At 59.4% G+C, this 23,804-nt stretch overlaps 1 protein-coding gene across 1 annotated transcript; it reads left to right on the forward strand.

The window, feature by feature from the left end:
* Window positions 1-6,937: 6,937 nt before the first annotated feature.
* SGK2 (serum/glucocorticoid regulated kinase 2) lies at window positions 6,938-21,919 on the forward strand. The gene is given in 15 exon segments (XM_055140221.1): window positions 6,938-7,075; window positions 7,898-7,957; window positions 9,014-9,037; window positions 9,039-9,064; window positions 9,570-9,606; window positions 9,608-9,628; window positions 9,734-9,817; window positions 10,512-10,643; window positions 12,024-12,136; window positions 12,772-12,808; window positions 13,227-13,313; window positions 14,562-14,657; window positions 17,139-17,294; window positions 19,290-19,379; window positions 21,734-21,919. Coding segments are annotated over 14 exon segments (1,107 nt in total). The 5' UTR covers window positions 6,938-7,075; window positions 7,898-7,921; the 3' UTR covers window positions 21,902-21,919.
* The last annotated feature ends 1,885 nt before the right edge of the window (window positions 21,920-23,804 follow it).

The following is a 23,804-nucleotide window of genomic DNA, read 5'->3' on the forward strand; positions in this document are numbered from 1 at the left end:
CTCAGTTCTTACCCCCCCCCCCCCCCCCCCGTGATCACTTCCCACCGCGGTGGGCCTGGAAGGAACCGTTCTGTTCTCGCAGGTTCCCCCTGCATCTGAGGCTGGAGCCCAGCCGGGCAGAGGTTTCCTATTTCACTATTTATTTCCCAATTCGTTGCTTCTGATTCTTCGACGGAACCGTGCAGCCCTGCGAGCTGGCTCCGGGCGCGGGAGGAGGAGCCGGGCCCTGCCGAGGGGGCGGGATGCCAGGCGCGGCCCTGATTGGCTCTGTGCCCTCTTCGGGCAGGGGGCCAGACACAGGCTGCTGTGGGGGGGGGGGAGGGGCTAACACTGGGTTTCCCAGGACTGGGGGGGGCCGACAGTTCCGTGGCGCGGTTCTGGGCAGCTGTTCGCGCCCAGCCTCGATCCCAGGCTCAGTCCCTCCTTCTGGGAGCTTCTGTGCGCCTGGAGGCACCTTCCCTCCCCGCCAGCTCGGGGGAGAGAGCCCGGGCCTGAGCTCAGGCTGCTGAAGGGCAGGACCAGCCCCGGACTCCTTTCAGCCCGGGCGCTGCTCCCGGAGGGGCCGGGCAGTGCCCAGGCAAAGGTTTCTGGGCATGGTTGGGCCGGAGGCGTGAGAGCTGGAGGTGGCTGGCTGGGAGGTGGCCGGCTGGAGCCACCAGGTCAGGGAAGTTCAGGGACTCACAGGGGCTGGACCGATAGCGCAGTGGGAGGGCCCTTGCTCTGCGTGTGGTGCCCCTGGGTTCAAACCCCCAGCACCACAGGTGAAACCCTGAGCACAGTCAAAAAACAACCCCTGGGCACAGCGGGTGTGTGGCCCACCAAAAAAGAGGCAAAAGGAGGGGAAGGAAGGAAGGAAGGAAGGAAGGAAGGAAGGAAGGAAGGAAGGAAGGAAGGAAAGGAAGGAAGGAAGGAAGGAAGGAAGGAAGGAGGGAGGAGGGAGGGAGGGAGGGAGGGAGGGGAGGGAGGGAGGGAGGGAGGGAGGGAGGGAGGGAGGGAGGAAGGAAGGAAAGGGAAGGAAGGAAAGAAGGAAAGGGAAGGAAGGAAAGAGGGAGGGAGGGAGGGAAGAAGGAGGGAGGGAGAGGAAGGAGGAGAAGGGAGGCAGGCAGGCAGCTCCTTCAGGATTGGATGCGGGGTTGTCTCAAGGGTGGGCCCTGGGGAGAGACGGGCTTGGAGCTGGGCCTGAGGCTGAGGCCTCAGAGGACAGGGAGAGGAGAGGGCCCCCCCACACAGTCCCCTGCACCTAAGTCACCTAAGGCTGGGTTTGCAAAAGTCACTTGCCCAAGGTCGCGCGCGCGGCAGGAGCTCGAGGGTACCCAGGGCAGGGCCCATCCCGGACCCGGTGGGCGCTGCCGGCATCCTGATTCTAGTCCAGGGGTTAATGAGTAACCAGCTCCCAGCGGGCCGGGCTGGACGGGGCACAGCTGCTTCCAGCGGGCAGGCGGGGCCAGTGGGTGACAGGTCGCTTGCCCGCGGAGCTGTCCCGAAGCCGGCACTGGGCGTCAGGTCAGACGCCCCAGGCAGAGAACCACGGGCAGAGCTGGGCGGGCACCGTTCGCGGGACCCGAGTGGGAGCCCGGAGTCTGCAGGTGAGCAGTGAGCCCCGGGGACACCTGCCCCCTGCCCGCGACGGAGCAAAGCCCCTGACCCGCCCGCTCACTCTCACCCACCTGGCACCCGCCCCCCCATTCCCTTCCCTCCTCCCTTCCCTTCCACCCTCCCCCACGCTCCTTCTTTCCTTCCCCAGCTCCCTCCCCGCCTTCCTTCATTCCTTCCCCCTCCCTCATCACTGTCCTGCCCCCCCTGCTGTCCCCCTCCTGGCCTGCTGGCAGGGCCCTAGCTGTGCTGAAGGCCCCCGGGCTCAGACCCAGGAGCCCCAGTGAGGACGTCAGGGTGGGGCTGAGAGCTGCTCAGCGTGGGTCAGGGCCCCCGGCTTTGTGGCCCCCACAGGACTCCCGCACAGGTGCTCGCGCCGTGCGAGGGGAGCCCGCAGCTGGACTCCTGCTGCCGCTTCTTTGTTTTTGTTGTTGAGTTGCGGGGGACCCCGCTGGTCGCACTGGGAGGCGGGCACCAGGGTCACCCCGAGGGGCACAGGAGGGACATCAAAGACGGCCAGGGACGTACCTGGGATAGCCAGGGACACAGCTGGCAACAGATTGTGTGCTCAGAGTGTCAGGGGCTCGAACCCGGGGCCTCAGACATGCAAGGCCTGAGCTCTGCCCCTTGGGCTACTTCCTGGCCCCTCAACTGCTTTGTTTGGTTTTGGGGCCCCACTTGGTGGTGCTCAGGGCTTACCCCTGGCTCTGTGCTCAGGGATCATTCCTGGCAGTGCTCACGGGGCCATATGGGCCGCCGGGGATCAAACCTGGGCTGGCACCTTCCAGGCCTGCCCCCCGCCCACGGTGCTCTCCCTCCAGCCCCTCGCAGCCTCGTTTAACATCTATCACCTCTCTACTCCTGTTTCATTTCATTTCGTTTTTGTTTGGGGGCCACACCTGGCCCTGTGCAGGGGGGACCCCAGCTCTGTGCTCAGGAATCATTCCCGGTGGGACCATATGGGATGTCGGGGACCAAGCCCGGGTCAGCTGCATGCAGGTCAAGTGCCCTCTGTACTATCGCTCCTGCTTTACTTGAGAAGGGAAAATCGTCCGTTTCTCTGTGTGCTCTAGCTGGCCTATCAGTGTGCTCCTTGACCTGTCTGCCAGGCCCCCTTATGATACAAGACTGATGTGATATGATATGAGACTGATATGATATGATGTGATATAAGACCGATATGATAGAAGACTGATATGAGGGGCTGGAGTGATAGCACAGTGGGTAGGGCATTTGCCTTGCACGCGGCCAACCCGGGTTCGATTCCCAGCATCCCATATGGTCCCCTGAGCACCGCCAGGAGTAATTCCTGAGTGCATGAGCCAGGAGTAGCCCTGTGCATTGCCGGGTGTGACCCAAAAAGGAAAAAAAGAAAAAGAAAAAGGCGCATATGCTGCCTGAGCCCATGTGCTGCTTGTGCCATGTGGCCGAGCACATGTGTCGCCCGCATCTCCCCCCTTGAGATGTGTACTTTCATGCTTTCGTGTCCAGTGCTAGGATGTGTGTAGAGCTCTCTCCACCCTTGGAGAAGCCCGCGTTCTCTCTTGAGCGCGTTATTCTTACTATTCTCTCTCCCACTTATCCCTTCCTCCCTCCCTCAGCAACTTCTGAATAAAATCTATTTACTTCAAAAAAAAAAAAGAAAAAGAAAAAAAAGACTGATATGATATGATATGAGACTTACATGATATGATATAAGACTGATATGATATAAGACCAATATGATATGATATGATATGATGTGATATAAGACCAATATGATATAAGACTGATATGATATACGACTGATATGATATGATATAAGACTGATATGATATGACTGACATGACTCTAACCCAGGTCCTTTTCCCGGTCATTCCACCATGACCCAGAAAAGCCATGGGTGCATGGGTGTCCCTTTAGCCAGGCGTTAGGAGCAGTGCAGAGGGATGAAAAGGCTGAGCAGAGCTATCGAGTCACACACACACACACACACACACACACACACACACACACACACACACACACACACACACACACACACACACACACACACACACACCATCCTGGCTGCCCTGGAGCCTCCTGCACTTAGCGCTGGAAGCCCCACGTCCCGGGAAGGCCCCACATCCCGGGCAAACTGGACAACCACACAGCGGTGGTCAGGAAGGCGGCCCGGAGCGGCCTTGTCGGACACAGGCCCCAGTGCCCCAGCGGCAGCCAGCTGTGCAGAGGTGGGGGAAGAACATTCTAGACAGCGAGAGTGCGGGCTGCAGAGGAGGTGAGAGGATCTGCCGGAAGCTGGAGGGTGGGAGGCCGTGCAGGGGTGAGCGCGGAGCACACGGAGGAGGGGGGGACGGGAGCGGGTCACGGGCGCTCGGTGTCCATTCTGAGCTGCGCTGACCCTTGGAGACAATGCACAGGGGTGCAAAGGTCCCAAGGGATGGCACGGCAGGAAGGGGCTTGTGGCCTTGCCTGCGTCTAACCCGAGTCTGGACTCCAACATCGCACGTGGGTCCCCCCCCAGCCTGGCCAGGAGTGACCCCTGAGCACAGAGTCGGGAGTAAACCCTGAGCACCACTGGGTGTGGCCTCCCCAAAATAAATGAATTAATGAGGGGACTGCAGCAATAGCACAGCGGGTAGGGCATTGGCCTTACATGTGGCCGACCCGAGTTCGATTCCTCCATCCCTCTCGGAGAGCCCGACAAGCTACCGAGAGTATCCTGCCCGCAAGGCAGAGCCTGGCAAGCTCCCCATGGCGTATTCGATATGCCAAAAACAGTAACGACAAGTCTCACCATGGAGACATTACTGGTGCCCGCTCGAACAAATCAATGAACGACGGGACGACAGAGCTACAGGGCGATGAGGGGACTTAGGAAGCACAACTGCAGTAACGCAGGGGTACTGATGGGGATCCAGGCGGTGCATCGGGGGCGCTGGGCAGATCCAGTTCCTGAACCTTCTAAAGCCGGAGGGTGAGGGGATATCCTGACCCAGTGGACGGACGGGAGGGAGGGAGCACTGTTTGAGGTTGGCTCCCCACTTGCTGGCATGAGCTCCGTGTCGGGCTGTGCGGTAGGGCCCAGAGTGGAACAGGGCACTTGCCTTGCACTCAGTTGACCGGGGTTCAGTCTCCCGCACCCCCTGGGGCCCCCCGAGCCGGGCCAGGGGTGATCTCTAGTGCAGAGCCAGGAGGAAGTCCTGGCCGCGATGTATTTTTGGAGTGACCCACACAACAAGACAAGACAGCAAGCAGGGGCTGGAGGATAAGGCAGTGGATAAGGCGTGTTCCTTGCATGCGGCCGACCCGGTTTCATCTGAGGAATCCCATATGGTTCTCTGAGCACTTCGAAGAGGGATTTCTGAGTCCAGAGCCAGGAGTGATCCTGGGTGTGGCCCAAAGACCAAGAAATAAATAAACTCTAAAGAGTGAGTTGTGGGTTGGCCCGAGAGCAGGAGGAGACAGCAGGACAGAGAGGAGAGAGGTGGGGAGAGCCCGGGGTCCTACGTGCGTCCAGCCGGTCAGAGCAGGGGTGGGGGGCCTGAGCCTGGAGCTCCGGGTGGGCCCGAGTCCAGAGACAGACCAGCACCGTGCACAGGAGACAGAGCAGGCGGTGGGTGTGCGGGAAGGCCAGGGGCTGTGGAGGGCAGGTGGGGACAGACGGTGTGGGCAGCACTGAGGGAAGCCGAGTGAGAGGGCCCCAGCACCCAGCACCTGCCCCCAGCACCCAGCACCTGCCCCAGCACCCAGCACCCACACCTGCACCCAGCACCTGCCCCAGCACCCAGCATCTTCCCCCAGCATCCAGCACCCACACCTGCACCCAGCACCTGCACCCAGCACAAGCACCCAGCACCTGCACCCAACACCCAGCAGCGATTCCACACCCACTGCCCACAGTCTACCCTGGTGGCGAGTGTGGCGCAGTCTTTGGAATTCCAGAGAGCAGAGGTGGGGATAAGGGGGTCCTGGTCTCACTCTCAGGGGGTCTCCCTGACGGGGACAGAGAGCAGACAGTGGCCAAGAGAGTGCCACCCGGCCAGCAGCAGCCAGCTGGGGACACCCAGGGTCTCCGCCGGAGCACGCCTTCCCTGGTCGGCACAGCACAGGGCAGAGCGGGCCAAGGGGCCGCAGAGACCAGCCCCTGCTTGGCCCTCGGGTCGGCGACAGGCGGCCACCCGCTGTGGGCTGCGCGGCACATCCGTGTTGTAGAAGATGAGACTCTGATGTCACCTCCCTTGGGTCCCCCGGCCCTCCAGTGCCCTTCCTGACCAGTGCTCAGCATGACCTTCCTGGGCAGTGTGGCTCAGTCACACGCACGGTCACAGACCCCGACAGGCGCTATCACGGCACCTGACGTGCACAGACGCCTTGACACGCACATGGAGCCACGGTATCAGCCACACACACAGACGACAGAACGCTCATGCTCCCACACACGGACCCACACACACGGACCCACAGACACGGACCTGCATACAACCCACACATATGGACCCACACACACGGACCCACACACGAACTCACACACAGACCTGCATACAACCCACACAAATGGACCCACACACGGACCCACACACACGGACCAACCCACACACATGGACCCACACACACAGACCTGCATACAACCCACACCACATGGACCCACACACAGACCCACACACACGGACCTGCATACAACCCACACACATGGACCCACACACACGGACCCACATATGAACTCACACACAAACCTACACATACAGATACACACAGATTCACACACATGCAGACACACACAGACTTACACACATGAACTCACACATGGACCCACATACAGACTCACACCCGGACACACACACAGATGCACACATACAGACTCATACACACAGAAGCACACACAGACCCACAAACAGATATACACGCACAGACACAGATGCACAGACACACACACACACACAGACCCATACCACAGACCCATACCACAGACCCACACACAGAGACACAGACACACACAGACTCACACACAGATGCACACATAGACCCACACACAGACTCACACACAGAGACACAGACAGACACACACAGACTCACACACAGATGCACACACAGACCCCCACACACAGACTCACACACAGATGCACACACAGACCCCCCCACACACAGACAGACACACAGAGACCCATACAAATATACAGATGCTGGGACTTGCAGGGACCCGGTGCCCGGACAGACATGAAAGTCATCTCTGTCCTCCCCCCCTCCACGCCCCAGGCTCTCCCGCAGCTGTCGCCCACCCCCCCTCCCCCACTCTGGGAGGTGCTGTCCCCACGGAGGAGCGGCCTGGTCCCCGCAGTCGCCAGCGGCTGACATCAGCAGCCCCGTCACCGCGGGCTGAGCTGAGGCCGGGCCGGGCCGCGCCAGGCGCAGCCACGCAGCCCTTGTCGGCAGACAGAGAGAGACTCTTGTCCGCTGGGTGCAGGAGCCGCTGCCCTGGGTGCTTCTCCCTGCCAGGCAGGTACGTGGGTGCGGGGCTGGGGCTGGTGGGCTCAGCCGGGGCCCAGGGCAGCCGGTGGGCAGGACGCTCTCTCATAGACACTCAGGACCCAGGGAGGCAGTGTGCGGGCAGCTGCCTCCGGGGTGCAGGGGGCTCCCCAGAACGCTCACGGAGCCAGGCCGGATGGCTCAGTGTTTGCGCTGTGACCCAAGCTGCCAGGGGCCAGTGCCAGGGGCCACGGGCGCCCCACCTGGCGGTGCTCAGGGGATCCGGAGGTGCCGGGCCTGAACCCAGATCCTCACACGGAAAGGCGTGTCCGCCCTTGACCTTCCCTCGCTGTCTGAGATCTCAGCTCTGGCCTTAAACCTCCGTCCGGGAGTAGGGAGGCCCGTGTGAGGCCTGGACACGCCGGCCTCTCCGCCTGGTCGTGAGGGACAGAGCAGGCCACTCCTGGGGGCCGGCAGTAGCTGGAGGGGTCTCAGATCTCCCCGGCCCGTCTAGGCTCTGCCAGGATTCAGAGCGGCAGCTCCCCTGGACGGGGGACCCAGGCTGGCCCCCAAGCCCTGTCACCAAGGGAAGTCCCCTCCTAAGGCTCCACCTGAGAAAGGGAGGAGGGTCGCAAGTTTAAGTTCTGCAGGGCTCTCTCCGCCCTGGCGGTCCTGGGTCCAGCAGACAGGCCAGGAGGGAGGGGTGACCACTGACCATGTGACCCCCCCCCCACATGCAGGGGTCCCTACTTCTCAGCCCACACAGGTCTGTGATAGGTGCTCAGGAGTGGGGAGGGGGAGGCACCCGATAGGCAGGAAAGCAAGTCCCAGCCTGCTCCTCCTCCGTGCCCCCCAGAACTCCCCGGGACCCCCCTGCAGAATGGACACGCCTCCTGCTGGGACCGCCAGCCCCCAGGTGAGTAGGGTGTCGTTCCCCCACCCACCACCAGAGGGCGCGGAGGAACTCCGTGGAGACCCCAGTTCCCCCCACCCGGCCCTTGGCTGGGTGCAAAGAGAAGAAACTTGGGCAAAGGCTCAAGAGGCAGCTGGGTGGGAAACAGTGGGGCTGTTCCTGATGGAAACCCAGCTCTGACCCCCCCAAGGGGGCTGCTCCCTGACTCCATCCCCCATGCCAAAGCGGTGAGATGTGGACGAAAGGGAGGGAAAGAAGGGAGGAGGAAGAGAAGGGAGGGAGGAAGGAAGGAAGGAAGGAAGGAAGGAAGGAAGGAAGGAAGGAAGGAAGGAAGGAAGGAAGGAAGGAAGGAAGGAAGGAAGGAAGGAAGGAAGGGAGGGAGGGAGGAAGGGAGGAAGGGAGGGAGGAAGGGAGGGAGGAGGAAGGGGAGGAGAAAGGAAGAGCGACGGAAGGGAGGAAGGAGGGAAGGAAGGAAGGAAGGAAGGGAGGGAGGGAGGGAGGGAGGGAGGAGGAAGGGGAGGAGAAAGGAAGAGCGAAGGAAGGGAGGAGGGAGGGAGAAAGGGAGGGAGGGAAGGAAGGAAGGGAGGAAGGGAGGGAGAGAGGAAGGGAGGGAGGAGGAAGGGGAGGAGAAAGGAAGAGCGACGGAAGGGAGGAAGGAGGGAGGAAAGGAGAAAAGGAGGGAAGGAGGAAGGAAGGAAGGGAGGGAGGGAGGGAGGGAGGGAGGGAGGGAGGGAGGGAGGGAGGAGGAAGGGGAGGAGAAAGGAAGAGCGAAGGAAGGGAGGAGGGAGGGAGAAAGGGAGGGAGGGAAGGAAGGAAGGAAGGAAGGAAGGAAGGAAGGAAGGGGAGGGAGGGAGGGAAAGAGGGAGGGAGGGGAAGAGGTCAGCAGGGAGGAGGAGGGAGGCCCGCAGGGACACTGGTGCAGGGCTGAGGCCTGGGGGATGCTCTCAGCCAGAGAGAATCTGGCCCCGCTGACCTCACCTTCTCTCTCTCTCTCTCTCTCTCTCTCTCTCTCCTCTCTCTCTCTCTCTCTCTCTCTCTCTGCTCTCTCTCTGCATTCAGCCCTCAAGGGCCCATGGGAACATTCAACCTGGGGCCTTCGGCCAATCCAAAGTAAGTCGTGCCCCCCGCCCAGCCCAGCCCTGAGTCCCCTCGCTCTGGGAATAAAACCCAGGTCTCCGGTCCCGGGTCCGGACCATCCACCGTGTGCACCCAGGACCGCCCCCATGAATTCTCCCATGAATTCCCATGCCACCCCTCCTCATCCTGAGCCTGAGTGCATTTTGCCACTGGTGCGCTCAGCACGGGGGGCTGTGGGGACCCCGGGGTGGGGCGAAGGGCCCTGTGTTCTCCTGTCTGCTTCGAGGGTTTCAGAAGCAGGGGAGGAGCTGGAGCGAGTGTACAGCGGGTAGAGCACTTGCCTGGCACGCAGCCAGCCCTGGTCCAATCCCTGGCACCCGCTGTGGTCCTCCGGAAACCCTGCCAGGAGGTCATTCCTGAGCACAGAGTGAGGAGTAAGCCCGGAGCACAAAATAAATAAATAAAGGAATACCAAGAGCCGAGGCAGGAAGGCGGGTGTGGCCTGGCCCCGCTGGACACGCCTGCCCTGTGCCCCCAGCGCCCGGCCTACGGACTTCGACTTCCTCAAGGTCATTTGGCAAAGGGAACTATGGGAAGGTGAGTGGGGGGGGAGGGGGGCGCTGTGTCTCCCCTTGCCCGGTCTCCTGCACGGGCAATGGCAGGGCGGGAGCGGCGGTCACCGGCCGGCCTCTCGCTGCCCAGGTCCTGCTGGCCAAGCGCAAGTCCGACGGGGTGTTCTACGCCGTGAAGGTGCTGCAGAAAAAGTCCGTGTTGAAGAAGAAAGAGGTACCGGGCTCAGACGCCCCCTCCCCTGCTTCTCCATCCCCCACCTCCCGCCTCACGGGCAGGGCGCTCCCCTGGACGGGTCCGGCTCCATGGGGTGCACGTCCCCATCCCATTCTAGATGCTTTCCGCAGGCTTGACCCCCAGCCACGGCAGGCCAGGAGAGAGCGTAGGCAAGGAGATGAGAGGGCTGCATCCCCCTGGAGCCCGGCAGGGCAGTGGCCGGGAAGGCGGGGGTGGTCTGGACCAGTCCTAGGTGCGGGAGTTCTGGCCTTGGCCTGAGCGGATGTGGGCCGGGGGCTGGGCGGGGTCTTGGCGGGGCGGGGCCTTGGTTGGGCGGAGCTTTTGGCGGGGCGGGGCCTTGGCGGGCGAGGCCTTGGCTGGGCGGGGCCTGGGTGGGGCGGGGCCGGGGCAGGGTGGGGGCGGGGCCGGGGCAGGGCGGGGCGGGGCGGGGCCTTGGTGGGGCAGGGCCCTTGGCGGGGCGGGGCCGGGGCAGGGCGGGGCCTGGGTGGGGCGGAGCTTTGGTGGGGCGGGGCCTTGGCGGGGCGAGGCCTTGGCTGGGCGGGGCCTGGGTGGGGCCGGGGCCGGGCCGGGGCGGGGCGGGGCGGGGCCTTAGTGGGGCGGGGACCTGGGATGGGCGGGGCCTGGGAGGGGCGTGGGCCAGGGGGGCCTTGGCCTAGCCCCTGTGGACCCCCAGCAGGGCCACATCATGGCGGAGCGCAGTGTCCTCCTGAAGACCGTGCGACACCCCTTCCTCGTGGGCCTGCGCTACTCCTTCCAGACGCCCGAGAAGCTCTACTTCGTGCTGGACTACGTCAACGGCGGCGAGGTGGGCTTCCCGCGCCCGCGACCCCCTCGCGATGCTCCCCACAGGCTCGCTCTGCAGAGGGAGGGACCAAGGCTGGGGGGAGGTGACACCCCCCCCCTTCCAGGCTGCCGGAAGGCCTGACTCGCACCGCGCCGTGTCCCCACTTTACCCAGAGGTCACAGGAAAGGGGACCGAGGTGGGCCCCCGGGACCCCTGGAAGCAGCTCTGGGACCCGGCTCCTTCCTGGACCTCTCTATCCCCGGGGTACCCTCGCATTAGTCGTGGGACCCCCATCAGACGCTCTGTCCTGCTGCCTAGGTCCCCCGAAGGCCGGCCGGGCTGGGCTCTCCTTGCCCGGTCAACAGCCCAGTGCGCCTGGCCCCGGGCATCCATCCCGCCCCCGTCCCTCCAGAGCGCTCCTCCCTCCTGGGGCCACAACCCAGGCCCCAGCGCGCAGGTGACCCTGGCCCTGTCCCCCGACATGGCCCCTCCCTGGCCCTCTTGGGTGCTTTGAAGGTTGAGAATTAAATTAAAGGAAAGTGGGGGGGGCGGGGGGGCGGGGGCCTGGGAGGTCACTCCTAGGCTGAGCACAGGCTTTGCCTCCCCCCGCGACCCCGCATCCTCCCCTGGACCCCACCAGGAGTAACCCCCAAACACAGAGGTGCTCCCAGCTTCCCTCCAGTTGTGCGGGTGTGGCCCCCAGATGGAAACAGAAAGAGGGAGAGAGAGAGATAGGGAAAGAGAGAAAGGGGGAGGGAGAGGGAAGGAGAGGGAGGGAGAGGGAGAGAAGGAGAGAGGGAGGGAGAGGGAGAGAAGGAGAGAGGGAGGGAGAGGGAGAGGGAGGAAGAGGGAGAGGGAAGAAGAGGGGAGAGGGAGAGAGGGAGAGAAGGAAAGAGGGAGGGAGAGAAGGAAAGAGGAGGGAGAGGGAGAGAGAGAGGGAGGGAGAGGGAGAGGGGGAGAGGGAGGGAGAGGGAGGGAGGGAGAGGGGGAGGGAGAGGGAGTGAGTGGGTACCACTCAGAGCCTGGGACACAGTGGTCCCACTCTGATAAGAACCCGCCTGGGGGTGCTATGGTGGGTGGATGGGTGGGTGGGCCTGTGCTTTTCCCTCTGAGTACATTGCAGCTATGGGGGAGATAGAAGCTGCCCCTTCTGCCCTACAGGAGCCCCTCTCCCCCAAAATAAAAACCCTTTTCATTTGCCTCACTTCACAAAACCTCCTCCCTTCCAGCTTTCTCTTCTATTCCTTTGTTTGGGGGCCACCCCCAATGGTGCTCAGGGCTCACTCCTGACCCTGCAGGGCCCTATGGGATGCCGGGCGTCGAACCGAGGGATCGAACCCGGGTCGGCCGCATGCAAGGTGAACGCCCTACCCACTGCACCATCTCTCCGGCCCCTTGCAGCTCTTCTTCCACCTGCAGCGCGAGCGCCGCTTCCTGGAGCCCCGGGCCCGGTTCTACGCTGCCGAGGTGGCCAGCGCCATCGGCTACCTGCACTCGCTCAACATCATCTACCGGTGAGGCCGCCCTGGATGCCCTGGACGCCCTGGGGTCCCAGGGGCTGCTGGGGGGTGCTCTGATCTGGGTTCACACGCACTGCACTTGGTTTTTCTTTTTTGGCTTTTTGGGTCACCCCCGGTGAAGCTCAGGGCTTACTCCTGGCTCTGCACTCAGGAATCACTCCTGGCGGTGCTCAGTCACCCTGGGGGATGCCGGGATTGAACCCAGGTCGGTGGCGTGCAAGGCAGGTGCGCTCCCTGCTGTGCTGTGGCTCCAGCCCACGCCCTGCGCACTTCACTGAGGGGTTTGCTCCGGAAGGGGCAGGCTCTGACACAGACGGCAGAGGCCCAGGGCTGCACTAGGCACATGGGGTGGCCCTGGGGATGGGGCTCTTGACCACATGCTTCATGTACCTCCCCCGCCCGGGCCCCTGGGCTCAGCCCCTTCTTCCCCACCAACACATCTGGGAGCCAGTTGACCCTGAAGCCTGAAGTCATCCCCGTGAGCTGGGACGTTTGTGTGAGGCTCAGGGCCACGGGAAGGGGTTGTGGGGGTGCTGCCCCCTCGGTCAGATCCGGGGCCGGGCTCCTGGTGCTCAGTCATCCCCGAGGCCAGCAGCACCTCACACCCGCTTTCCTCTGGTCTTCTGCAGGGACCTGAAGCCCGAGAACATTCTCCTGGACAGCCAGGTGTGCACATGTGTGCCCAGCGACATCTGGGTGTGCCTGTGACCCCCTTGCACTTGTGCACACGTGTGTGGGCACATGTGGCTGCGGGTACACATGCCCAGGCCGCCCTCGAACTTAGACGGGACACCCTGCAGACACTCTCGGGAGGGGTCCTGGAGGGGGCGGAGAGGTTGGGCAGAGAGAGGCGGACGGTCCTGTACTGCAACGTCGTCCAGGAGACCTGTGCGGGCAGGGGCTGGTCATCTCCCCACCTGTCCCCCGGGCAGCCCCTGCCATCCAGCCAGGAGCCCAGAAGCCCTGGGTGTGCGTGAAGCCCCCTTGCTGAGAGGCTGGGGCGGCCTTTGGGCCTTGGGGTCATCTGGCCAGAGCTTTAGCTTTGCCCACCTGCCCACCCTCCAGCCCCGCCCTCACTCCCCAGGGCCACGTGGTGCTGACGGATTTTGGCCTCTGCAAGGAAGGTGTGGAGCCCGAGGAGACCACATCCACCTTCTGTGGCACCCCCGAGGTAAACTGAGCCCCCCGGAGAGGCAGAGGCAGGGCAGGACAGCCAATCAAAAGCATGAAAAGGAACAATGATTTCATTGGAAGTAGGTTATTCTGTTTTGATGCTGTTGGGAGGACCACACCCAGCGATGCCCAGGGCTTACTCCAGGCTCTGTGCTCAGGAGTCACTCCTGGCAGTGCTCCAGGGGAGGACCCTGTCGGATGCCGGGCGTGAAACCCATCTCAGCCCTTCCCGATGCACTATCTCTCCAGCCGCTAGATTATTCTTTTTATTTCCCTAGTTAAGTCTTTCACGTCCAGCAAGTTCTTGGCCCTCAGGGACACCGCAGCTCAGCTCAGCTCCGTTGCCAGCGATCACGTTTCACTGCAGAGCCCTTGCGGGTTTGTTTTGTTTGTTTAGCTTTGGGGTCACACCAGGCAGCACTCAGGGCTTGCTCCTGGCCCTGTGGTTAGAGATCACCCCTGGCAGGTGACCCATGGTGTGGGGTGCCGGGAACCACACCCTCAAGTCGGCCACATGCAAGGCAAGTGTCTTATCCACTGTACCGTCTCTCTGGCCCCCCAAAGGTGTTTTTTTGGGTTTTTTTTTTTGTTGGATTTTCTTTGTTTTTGATTTTTGGGTCACACCCAGCAATGCTCAGGGATTATTCCTGACTCTGCACTCAGGAATTACTCTGGCAGTGCTTGGGGGACCGTACGGGATGCTGGGAATGGAACCCAGGTCGGCCACGTGCAAGGCAAATGCCCTACACGCTGTACTGTCACTCCGGCTCCAGAAGATGAGCTTTTTAAGCAAAAAAAAAAACAAAAACAAAAAAAAAAAACACCAAGTTGCCAAGAATAGTTCTGTACCACGGCAGGGCTTGGTAAAAGGTCACAGGCAGACTTGGAGACTCCATCTCTGGCCAGTACTTCTTTGTTTCTGTTTTGGTGGACCTGGAGCTAGAACCCAGAACCTCACATGTGCAGAGTAAGTGCTCTACCACCAAGCTTTCCCGGCCAGTACTTTTGTGTGGTGCACAACACGTGCCACTGTACAGAACAGTCCTGCCTGATCTCTGTGTCCCCGGCTCACTGCCAAAGGCTTGGCACGAAGTGGCCCCGGAGACTGGGCGCTGCGCGTGCCCGAGCACGGCCAAGCAGATATTCCAGCAGGGGCGGCTGGCGCAGCTCTTTCCCGCCAGGGGCTTTCTTTACCAAGGGGGAAACTGAGGCAGGCGTCTTTCAGATCAGTGTTCTCCCTCGGCAGTACTTGGCTCCGGAAGTGCTTCGGAAGGAACCTTATGACAGGGCAGTGGACTGGTGGTGCCTCGGGGCGGTTCTCTACGAGATGCTGCACGGGCTGGTAAGTGTTGGCCATCAGTGCATGTCGACAGGGGGCTCTGGGCTCTGGGGAGGGGTCGTGCCGGGTCCTCCCCCCTGGGTGGCCCCTCAGGGACTTACCAAGTCATCTCTTTCATCATCATCATCATCATCGTCATCATCATCATCATCATCATCATCATCCCGTTGATTGTCAATTTCTCGAGCGGGCTCAGTAACGTCTCCATTTGTCCTAGCCCTGAGATTTTAGAAGCCTCTCTCCACTCATCCTTCCCAACTTTCCCCATCTCTTTATTCATTTATTTGTTTTGTGTTATTTGGGGCCACAGCTGGCAGTCCTCAGGGCTCACTCCTGCTCTGCCCTCAGGGATCCCTCCTGGCGGAGCCGGGGGATCATAGGGGATCACAGGGGGTGCTGGGGATTGAACCCAGGTAGAGGACATGCAAGGCAAGCGCCCTGTCCACTGTATTACCTCGAGCCCTCGATTCTAAGCTTAATTCATTGTTTATTTGGGGCCTACGCCCAACAATGCTCAGGGGGTTACTCCTGGCTCTGCACTCAGAAATCACTCCTGGCGGTGCTCAGGGAACCATTTGGGATGCCGGGGATTGAACTCAGGTCAGCTGCATGCAAGGCAAACTCCCTCCCCGCCATATTATTGCTCTAGCCCCAGCCTACTCTAAATTTTTAATAGAGGATGTTTTTTTGTTTTGTTTTGTTGCTTTTTGGGTCACACCCGGCGATGCACAGGGGTTACTCCTGGCTCTGCACTCAGGAATCACTCCTGGTGGTGCTCAGGGGACCATATGGGATGCTGGGAATTGAACCCGGGTCGGCCGCATGCAAGGCAAATACCCTACCCACTGTGCTGTCGCTCCAGCCCCTACTCTTAAGTTTTTAATAGAAGATGGAGTCATAGGACTGGAGTCATAGTATACAGATAGGGCATTTGCCTTACATGTGGCCCACCTGGGTTTGAGCCCCAGAACCCCACATGGTCCCCCCAAGCCCTGCCAGGAGTGACCCCTGAGCACAGAGCCAAGAATAAGCCCTGAACATCATCGCCAGGTGAGGCCACAAAACAACAATAAAAAGGTCAGTTGGGGATGTGACTTAGTGGGAAAATGCACACGACTGGCAACATGAGACCTGTGTTATGGACACAGATACCGGACACCCCACACACACACTCCAACACACACACATACACACACACACACACACAGAGTGCTACCAGGGCCCGGGAATGTGGCTCAGTGGTAGAGCACTTGCACTGTATGTGTGAAGCTCTTGCTGCTTGGGTTCCCGGAGCTGACTCTTCCCCTGAGCACCACGGGGACTCAGCACCCCGGGGGACTCCCAAACATGGCCAGACGTGGTCCCAAACAAAAGCAAAAGGATGCAGCCAAAATGAGCATGAAGATTGTGCATAATTCTTTCCCAACAACGTTAGGTTTGCACTTTCTGGTTTATAATGCTCTCTCTAATCGGTTTATAATGTGCTCTCTCTCTCTCTATATATATACATATATATGTATATGTTCTTTTTATCTTATATATTTGTTTTTATTTATTTGTTTATTTTTATAGTTACAAAGCTTTCATATTTGAGTTTCAGTCATGCAATGATCAATCACCTGTCCCTTCACCAGTGCACATTTTCCACCACCCAAATCCCCAGTATCCCCCCTTCCACCCCCACCCTGCCTGTGTGGCAGACAATTTCCCCCACACTCTCTCTCTACTATGATTACATTCAATCTTCCGACACCAGTCCCACCGCCACTCAAACCTGCCAAAAAGTCACTGCTGGACGATTTGTTTCGTGCTGCTTGTTATGGATAGCACAGGATGCTGCGCGGCCGCTCTTGCACTCTCGGAATTCTGAAATTTTAATAATTAGGGTCTGGAGAGATCTCTGCAGCGAGCTGCTTGGTTCTGAGATTTGCGTGTGTGTGTGTCTCTGGATAGTGGCCATGTCGGAACTTAATAAGTACCGGGGGCAGTTTGTGGGCATCATCTGAGTCCCATCGGGGCGGGGTGGGTGGGGGAAGGAGAAGGGTCGGCTCCTCCCCTGTCCCGTGAGGCCTGGTGTTTGCCGCTTCTGCTCCTGCATACCTGGACTGTGTGTTTTGGCTTCTCAAAGAAGCTTTTGCAGGGGCTGGAGCGATAGCACAGCGGGGAGGGCGTTTGCCTTGCATGCGGCTGACCTGGGTTTGATCCCCGGCATCCCATAGGGTCCCCCGAGCACTGCCAGGAGTAATTCCCGAGTGCAGAGCCAGGAGTCACCCCTGAGAGGATGTTCTTGGGCGGGTGGGGAGGTCCCCAAGCCCCCCTGGGCTGGGGGAGAAGTTTGGGCAGAAGGCTGCCAGTGTACCAACTCTGCCCCACACTCTCGGCCGCTCCCCAGTGTGAGCCCTCACACCAAGCGGGGGTCTGGGAGGACTGCCCAGCCCCCCAGCCCGCGTGGCTCCCCGTCTCCCTCTCCCACTCTCTCCCCAGCCCCCCTTCTACAACCAGGACGTGTCCCAGATGTACGAGGCCATTCTGCACCAGCCGCTTCAGATCCCCGGGGGCCGCACGGTGGCTGCCTGTGACCTCCTGCAGGGCCTGCTCCACAAGGACCCCCGGCAGCGGCTGGGCTCGGGGGCTGATTTCGTAAGTGATCTTCCAGGGGATGGGTTGGCGGGGGGCCTCCGACACCCCCAACTTCCCACCATGCCAGCGCCCTCCCTTGGAAACGTGCTCCCTCCGGCTTGACACCACGGTCTTCACCAAAGCCCCTGGTCCCCATTGAGAGGAGCAAGGGGTGCGCGACCCGCCCGGCCCGACTGAGTTTCCTGGGGGTAGGACGCAGTCAGTGTCCAAACTTACTGTGGAGAGAGTGGGAGAGAAATGAACTTGGGGCTCTGAGTGACCGTGGTGGGAGACGCAAGTCCACGCATGAGATGGGGGTGGTCCCTGCTGGGAGGGGACAAGGAAGCCTCCTGCAGAGAGCTGGGGGGAGGCACCCCAGATCCGGCGTTCGCAAGTTTGCAAGGCGGAGGTGCCGAGCTCCGGGATGTTCTGAGCAGGGCACTGGCAAGGCTTGGTTTAAATTTCCGGAACTTCCTGGCCCCGGGCAGAGGGCTCTGTCTCCACGGGTGGGACTCGGGCTCTGCACGTGAGGCCCAGCTCTCTGCCCCGCCTGGCCTGTTCCCACAGGCAGCCTTGGGAGCCACTCTGAGCACAGAATCGGGAGTCATCCTTGAGCACCGGGAGATGCTCACAGAAACAAAACCAGAGGCAGAAATTCCCAATGCTCCTGTGCAGACCTGCCGGGACGCACTTTCCTCGGCTGTCTGAGCACGACCTCCTTGCCAGTGTCCAAGTAGCATCTGTTTACGGAGAGGGGGTTTGCAGTCAGCTCCCTCAGCAACCTTAGGATGGTCTTAACTTTTTTTTTTTTTCTTTTTGGGTCACACCTGGCAATGCACAGGGGTTACTCCTGGCTCTGCACTCAGAAATTACTCCTGGCGGTGCTCAGGGGACCATATGGGATGCTGGGATTTGAACCCGGGTCGGCCGCGTGCAAGGCAAACGCCCTACCCGCTGTGCTATCGCTCCAGCCCCAAGGATGGTCTTAACTTTTTCTGTCACGGTCACTGTCATCCTGTGGCGCATCGATTTGCTCGAGCGGGCACCAGTCACGTCTCCATTGTGAGACTTGTTGCTACTGTTTTTGGCATATCAAATATGCCATGGGGAGCTTGCCAGGCTCTGCCTTGCGGCAAGAGCTTGCCGGGCTCTCCAAGAGGGGCGGAAGAATCGAACCCGGGTTGGCCGAGTGCAAGGCGAATGTCCTACCCTCTGCGCCATCACTCCGGACCTTTAACTTTTTTTTTCTTTTTGGGTCACACCCGGCAATGCACAGGAGTTACTCCTGGCTCTGCACTCAGTAAACACTCCTGGTGGTGCTCAGAGGACTGTATGGGATGCTGGGAATCGAACCCGGGTCGGCCACGTGCAAGGCAAACACCCTACCCACTATACTATTGTTCCAGCCCCCAGCCCTTTAACTTTTTTTTTTTTGGGTCACACCCGGCAATGCACAGGGGTTACTCCTGGCTTTGCACTCAGGAGTTACTCCTGGCAGTGCTCAGGGGACCATATGGGATGCTGGGAATCGAACCCGGGTCGGCCGCATGCAAGGCAAACACCCTACCCGCTATACTATTGCTCCAGCCCTCAGCCCTTTAACTTTTTAATTATTTTATTTATTTATTTATTTTGGGGCCACACCCGGCGATGCTCAGGGCTTAGCCCTGGCTCTGCACTCCCGGTGGTGCTCGAGGGACCATAAGGGATGCCAGGGATGCAACCCAGGTAGGCTGCATGCATGGCAAGTGCCCTCCCTGCTGGTCTATCCTTCTGGCCTTGGAATATTTTATTATAGACTTGGTTTCCTGGGGGTCAGGATGGGGCTCTAGATAAAGGCAGCGGGGAGATGTCCAGATGACTTTCAGTCCCAGGAAACCAAATGGAGCAGCAGGTCAGTTTCCTGGTAAAGGTTTTAGCTCGTGGTTGGTAGTTGGGCTGCTGGGGTCCTGGGCTGGGGTGCGAGCACCTAGGGGAGGGGGAGGGCTTCTTCTCACCTGTGCCCTCTTCCTGCAGCTGGACATACAGAACCACGTGTTCTTCAGCCCCATAAACTGGGATGATTTGTACCACAAGAGGGTGACTCCACCCTTCAACCCAAATGTGGTGAGTCACGTTGGACCTCGGCCCAGATTCTTGGGGCAAGGGGAAGCGTGGAGAGTATCTGGGCCATCTCTCTCTCTCTCTCTCTCTCTCTCTCTCTCTCTCTCTCCCTCCTTTCTCTCTCTCCTTTCCCTCCCTCTCTCTCTCTCCCTCTCTCTCTCTCCCCTTCTCTTTCCCCCCTCTCTCCCTCCTTTTCTTCCTGCCTCTCTCCCTACCTCTCTCTCTCCCTCTCCCTCCCTATCTCTCTCCCTTCCTCCTTCTCTCCCTCTTTCTCCCTTTCTCTCTCTTTCTCTCTCTCCCTCTCTCTGTCCTCTTTCCCTCTCTCTCCCTTCCTCCCTCTCTCCCTCCTTCTCTCTCTCCCTTCCTCCCTGTCTTTCTCTCCCTCTCTCCCTCCCTCTCTCCCTCCCTCTCTTTCTCTTTCCCTCTCTCCCTCTCCCTCCCTCTCTCCTTTCCTCCTTCTCTCCCTTTCTCTTTCTCTTTCCCTCTTTTTCTCCCTCTCTCTCTCCCTCTCACTCCCTCTCTCCCTCTCCCCCTCCCTCCCTTTCTCCCTCTCTCTATCCCTCAGTCTCCCTCTATCCCTCTCTCTCTACCTCTCTCTCTTCTGTTTTTCCTCTTTCCATCTCTCTCTTTCTCTCTCCTCTCTCTTTCTTTCTCTCTCATTTCTCTCTCTTTCTCTGTCACTCTGTCTCTGTCTCTCTCTGTGTCCTCTCTCTCTCTCTCTCTCTTTTTGGGGGGTCACAACCAGCAATGCTCAGGGTTCCTCCTGGCTCTGCACTCAGGAATTACTCCTGGCGGTGCTTGGGGGACCATACGGGATACTGGGATTGAACCTGGGTCGGCCGCATGCAAGGCAAACGCCCTCCCCACTGTGCTATCACTCCAGCCCCTGTCCTTTCTCTTCTCATTTGGATCACACTAGGTGGTGTTCAGATATTATTTCTGGTGGGTCTCAGGAGTGCTGGGGATCAAACCAGGGTTGTCAGCATGCAAGGCAAGAGTCTTACCCACTATCCTATTTTGCATATTTGTTAAGTAAAACATATAGAAAGTTTATTATACACATTCCTTTGATTTGTTTCTGGTTCGGGGGTCGATACTCCAGACAACTGGCCTGGGCTTTCTCACACTGGCTCCTGTCCCATTGGCCCGAGTCACATCCACAGGATGGGACCAGGTTCCACTTCGGGATGGGAGGTGGGCCCTTGGGGGCGTCTCTGCCAGCTCCCCGCAGTCTCTCCCAAACTAACGAAGTGGCTCCGTCTTCAGGTCTCATAGAACCTGCCTTATCTTCTTTATCAAACCTATCAGCCCCCCAGAGGCCTATTACGCATTGTCGGTTATGCGTTACCTGTCATCCTGGCCCCTCTGACACAAGCCCCCGAGAGGAGGGGCGTGCTCTCGGCTCTCTGGCGTTTCCAGGGCTGTGAGCCGTGCCTGACGGACATTTGTGTGCCCATGTGGATTCAGTTTGAGGATTGCTGTGACGGGAGTTATGGGGCTTGGTAGGTGCTCCCTGGACCTCGTGGGAGAAAATGACCAATGTGAGGCTGCAGCGACAGACAGCACAGCGGGGAGTGCGTTTACCTTGCATGCGGCCGACCCGGGTTTGATCCCCAACATCCCATAGGGTCCCCTGAGCACCGCCAGGAGTCATTCCTGAGTGCAAAGCCAGGAGTGACCCCTGTGCATCGCCAGGTGTGACCCAAAAAACAGAAAGAAAGAAAGAAAGAAAGAAAGAAAGAAAGAAAGAAAGAAAGAAAGAAAGAAAGAAAGAAAGAAAGAAAGAGAGAAAGAGAGAAAGAGAGAAAGAGAGAAAGAGAGAAAGAAAGAAAAGGAAAGAAAGAAAGAAAGAAAGAAAGAAAGAAAGAAAGAAAGAAAGAAAGAAAGAAAGAAAGAAAGAAAGAAAAGAAAGAAAGTGAGAGAGAGAAAGAAAGGAAAGAAAGAAAGAAAGAAAGGAAGGAAGGAAGGAAGGAAGGAAGGAAGGAAGGAAGGAAGGAAGGAAGAAAGAAAGAAAGAGAAAGAAAGAAAAGAAAGAGAGAAAGAAAGAAAAGAAAGGAAAGAGAGAAAGAGAGAGAAAAAGAAAGGAAAGAAAGAAAGAGAAAGAAAGAAAGAAAGGAAGGAAGAAAGAGAGAAAGAAAGAAAGAAAGAAAGAAAGAAAGAAAGAAAGAAAGAAAGAAAGAAAGAAAGAAAGAAAGAAAGAGAGAAAGAGAGAAAGAGAGAAAGAGAGAGAGAGAGAGAGACTAATGAGACATGTAGGCAAGTGCCAGGGAGTCGGGGCGTCCGTTGGCGCTGAGAGGAGCTGGATGTCCCTCTCTGGGCCGCAGCTTTCCCTTCTCGCTGTTGACTTCCCTCCTCAGGCTGGCCCCGCCGACTTGAGGCACTTTGACCCGGAGTTCACGCGGGAAGCTGTGTCCCAGTCCATCGGCTGCACCCCCGACGCCGTGGCCGGCAGCTCCGGGGCCTCCAGCGCGTTCCTGGGCTTTTCCTACGCACCCGACGAGGACGAGGCCGTCTTGGACAGCTAGAAGAGCAGCCCCCGGGAGAACGCGTCTGCGGGCCCCCCACAGCCCTCCGCGTCACCGTCACCGGAGATGGAGATGTCTCGTGTTCCTGCTCTGCCACCTCAGGCCCGGACTTCCGCGGCTGTGACCTGGGCTGAGCCTGAGTAAGGCACTTGCCCTGTGTGCGGCCAGCCTGGTCCTCAGAGCACTGTCGGGAGCAACTCCCCCCGCCCCCCCGCAACCACAACACCGGGAGGAGCCCCCTGAGCACTGCCAGGTGTTGCCCCCTGAAAAAGAGCCAAAAGTCGCCTTTACAGAGCTTCCAGGGAGGCACAGCCCGTGGCCCCGCACCTGCCTGGGGCTTCTTGGGCTTGTTCGTTAGGCAAGTGACTGTTGGGATCCCGAAGGGGCTGCCCTGGGCCTGTTTTTTTTCTTTCTTTTTTGGGTCACACCCGGCAATGCACAGGGGTTACTCCTGGCTCTGCACTCAGGAATTACTCCTGGCGGTGCTCAGGGGACCCTATGGGATGCCGGGGATCGAACCTAGGTCGGCCGCGTGCAAGGCAAACGCCCTCCCCGCTGTGCTGTCGCCCCAGCCCCCTACCCTGGGCCTTGGGGAAGGCCGAGACGCTGGACGGACCGAGCACATTGCAGCAGTGGCCTTTGAGGCCTGGGTTCTGGTCTCAGGGTGTGGGGTAACAGAGCTGTCACGAGCCCGGAGCGTCTCAGCCACATGTTCCGATCTTGGACGCTCCCTGTGTCATGCATGGTCTGGACTTTTGTTAAGGGGTCTGTCTGCCTGGCTTCCAGACCCTTCCTAGATCCAGGGACTTTCTTCCTGGATGGTTGTTGTTAAGGGGCGGGGAGAGAGGTGAGCGCTACCTCCTCCCGGTAGCTGAAAGCACCAGACCCCAGCGCTTCCCTTCTACTGCAGCCGGGCTTCACCTGGGCCAAATTCTGACTCAAGGAAAACACTGGAGGTGTCCTGAGGCTTGAAGCCAGGGTCTCACATATTTTTTTTTTTTGCTTTTTTTTGGGGGGGTCACACCCAGCGATGCTCAGGGGTTACTCCTGGATTTGCACTCAGGAATTACTCCTGGCGTGCTTGGGGGACCATATGGGATGCCGGGGATCGAACCCGGGTCAGCCGAGTGCAAGGCAAATGCCCTACCCGCTGTGCTATCGCTCTGGCCCCGGGTCTCACATATTTGAAGTGTGCCCTATTCATTGCTGAGCCACATTGCCGGCTCCAAGGAAGAAACGTTTCTTTTTTTTTTTTTTTTTTTTTTGCTTTTTGGGTCACACCTGGCGATGCACAGGGGTTACTCCTGGCTCTGCACTCAGGAATTACCCCTGGCCGTGCTCAGGGGACCATATGGGATGCTGGGATTTGAACCTGGGTCGGCCACGTGCAAGGCAAGCGCCCTACCCGCTGTGCTATCTCTCCAGCCCCAAGAAACGTTTCTTGTTTGTTTGCTTAGGGCCCAACCTGGTGATGCTCAGGAATTACTCCTGGTAGTGCTTGAAGGACCATATGGGATATCAGGGATAGGACCCAGGTTGCCACAGGCAAGGCAAGCGCCCCACCCACTGTCCTAGCTCTCCAGTCCAAGAAGAAACTTCTCAACGTGTGTGTGTGTGTGTGTGTGTGTGTGTGTCCTCTTAACTCCACTTCCGATTTTGTTTAGCCAATCCCCTGCCCAGGCATTATGAGCCTGAGGCTGGAAGATGGAAAACACACCCGTAACTCAGACACTGACTGACCCGTAAGAGAGAAAGCAGGGCCAGAGGGCCAAGAGGGCGTCCTGTGATCCACTGACAGTGCTGAGAACTCTGCGACACTATTTTGATTTTTGATTTTCATCTTCACAGTGGACTGGAGTGATAGCACAGCGGGTAGGGCAGTTGCCTTGCACGCAGCCAACCC

Source organism: Sorex araneus, chromosome 5 (assembly GCF_027595985.1).
Source record: "Sorex araneus isolate mSorAra2 chromosome 5, mSorAra2.pri, whole genome shotgun sequence".
Classification (NCBI taxonomy): Eukaryota; Metazoa; Chordata; class Mammalia; order Eulipotyphla; family Soricidae; genus Sorex; species Sorex araneus.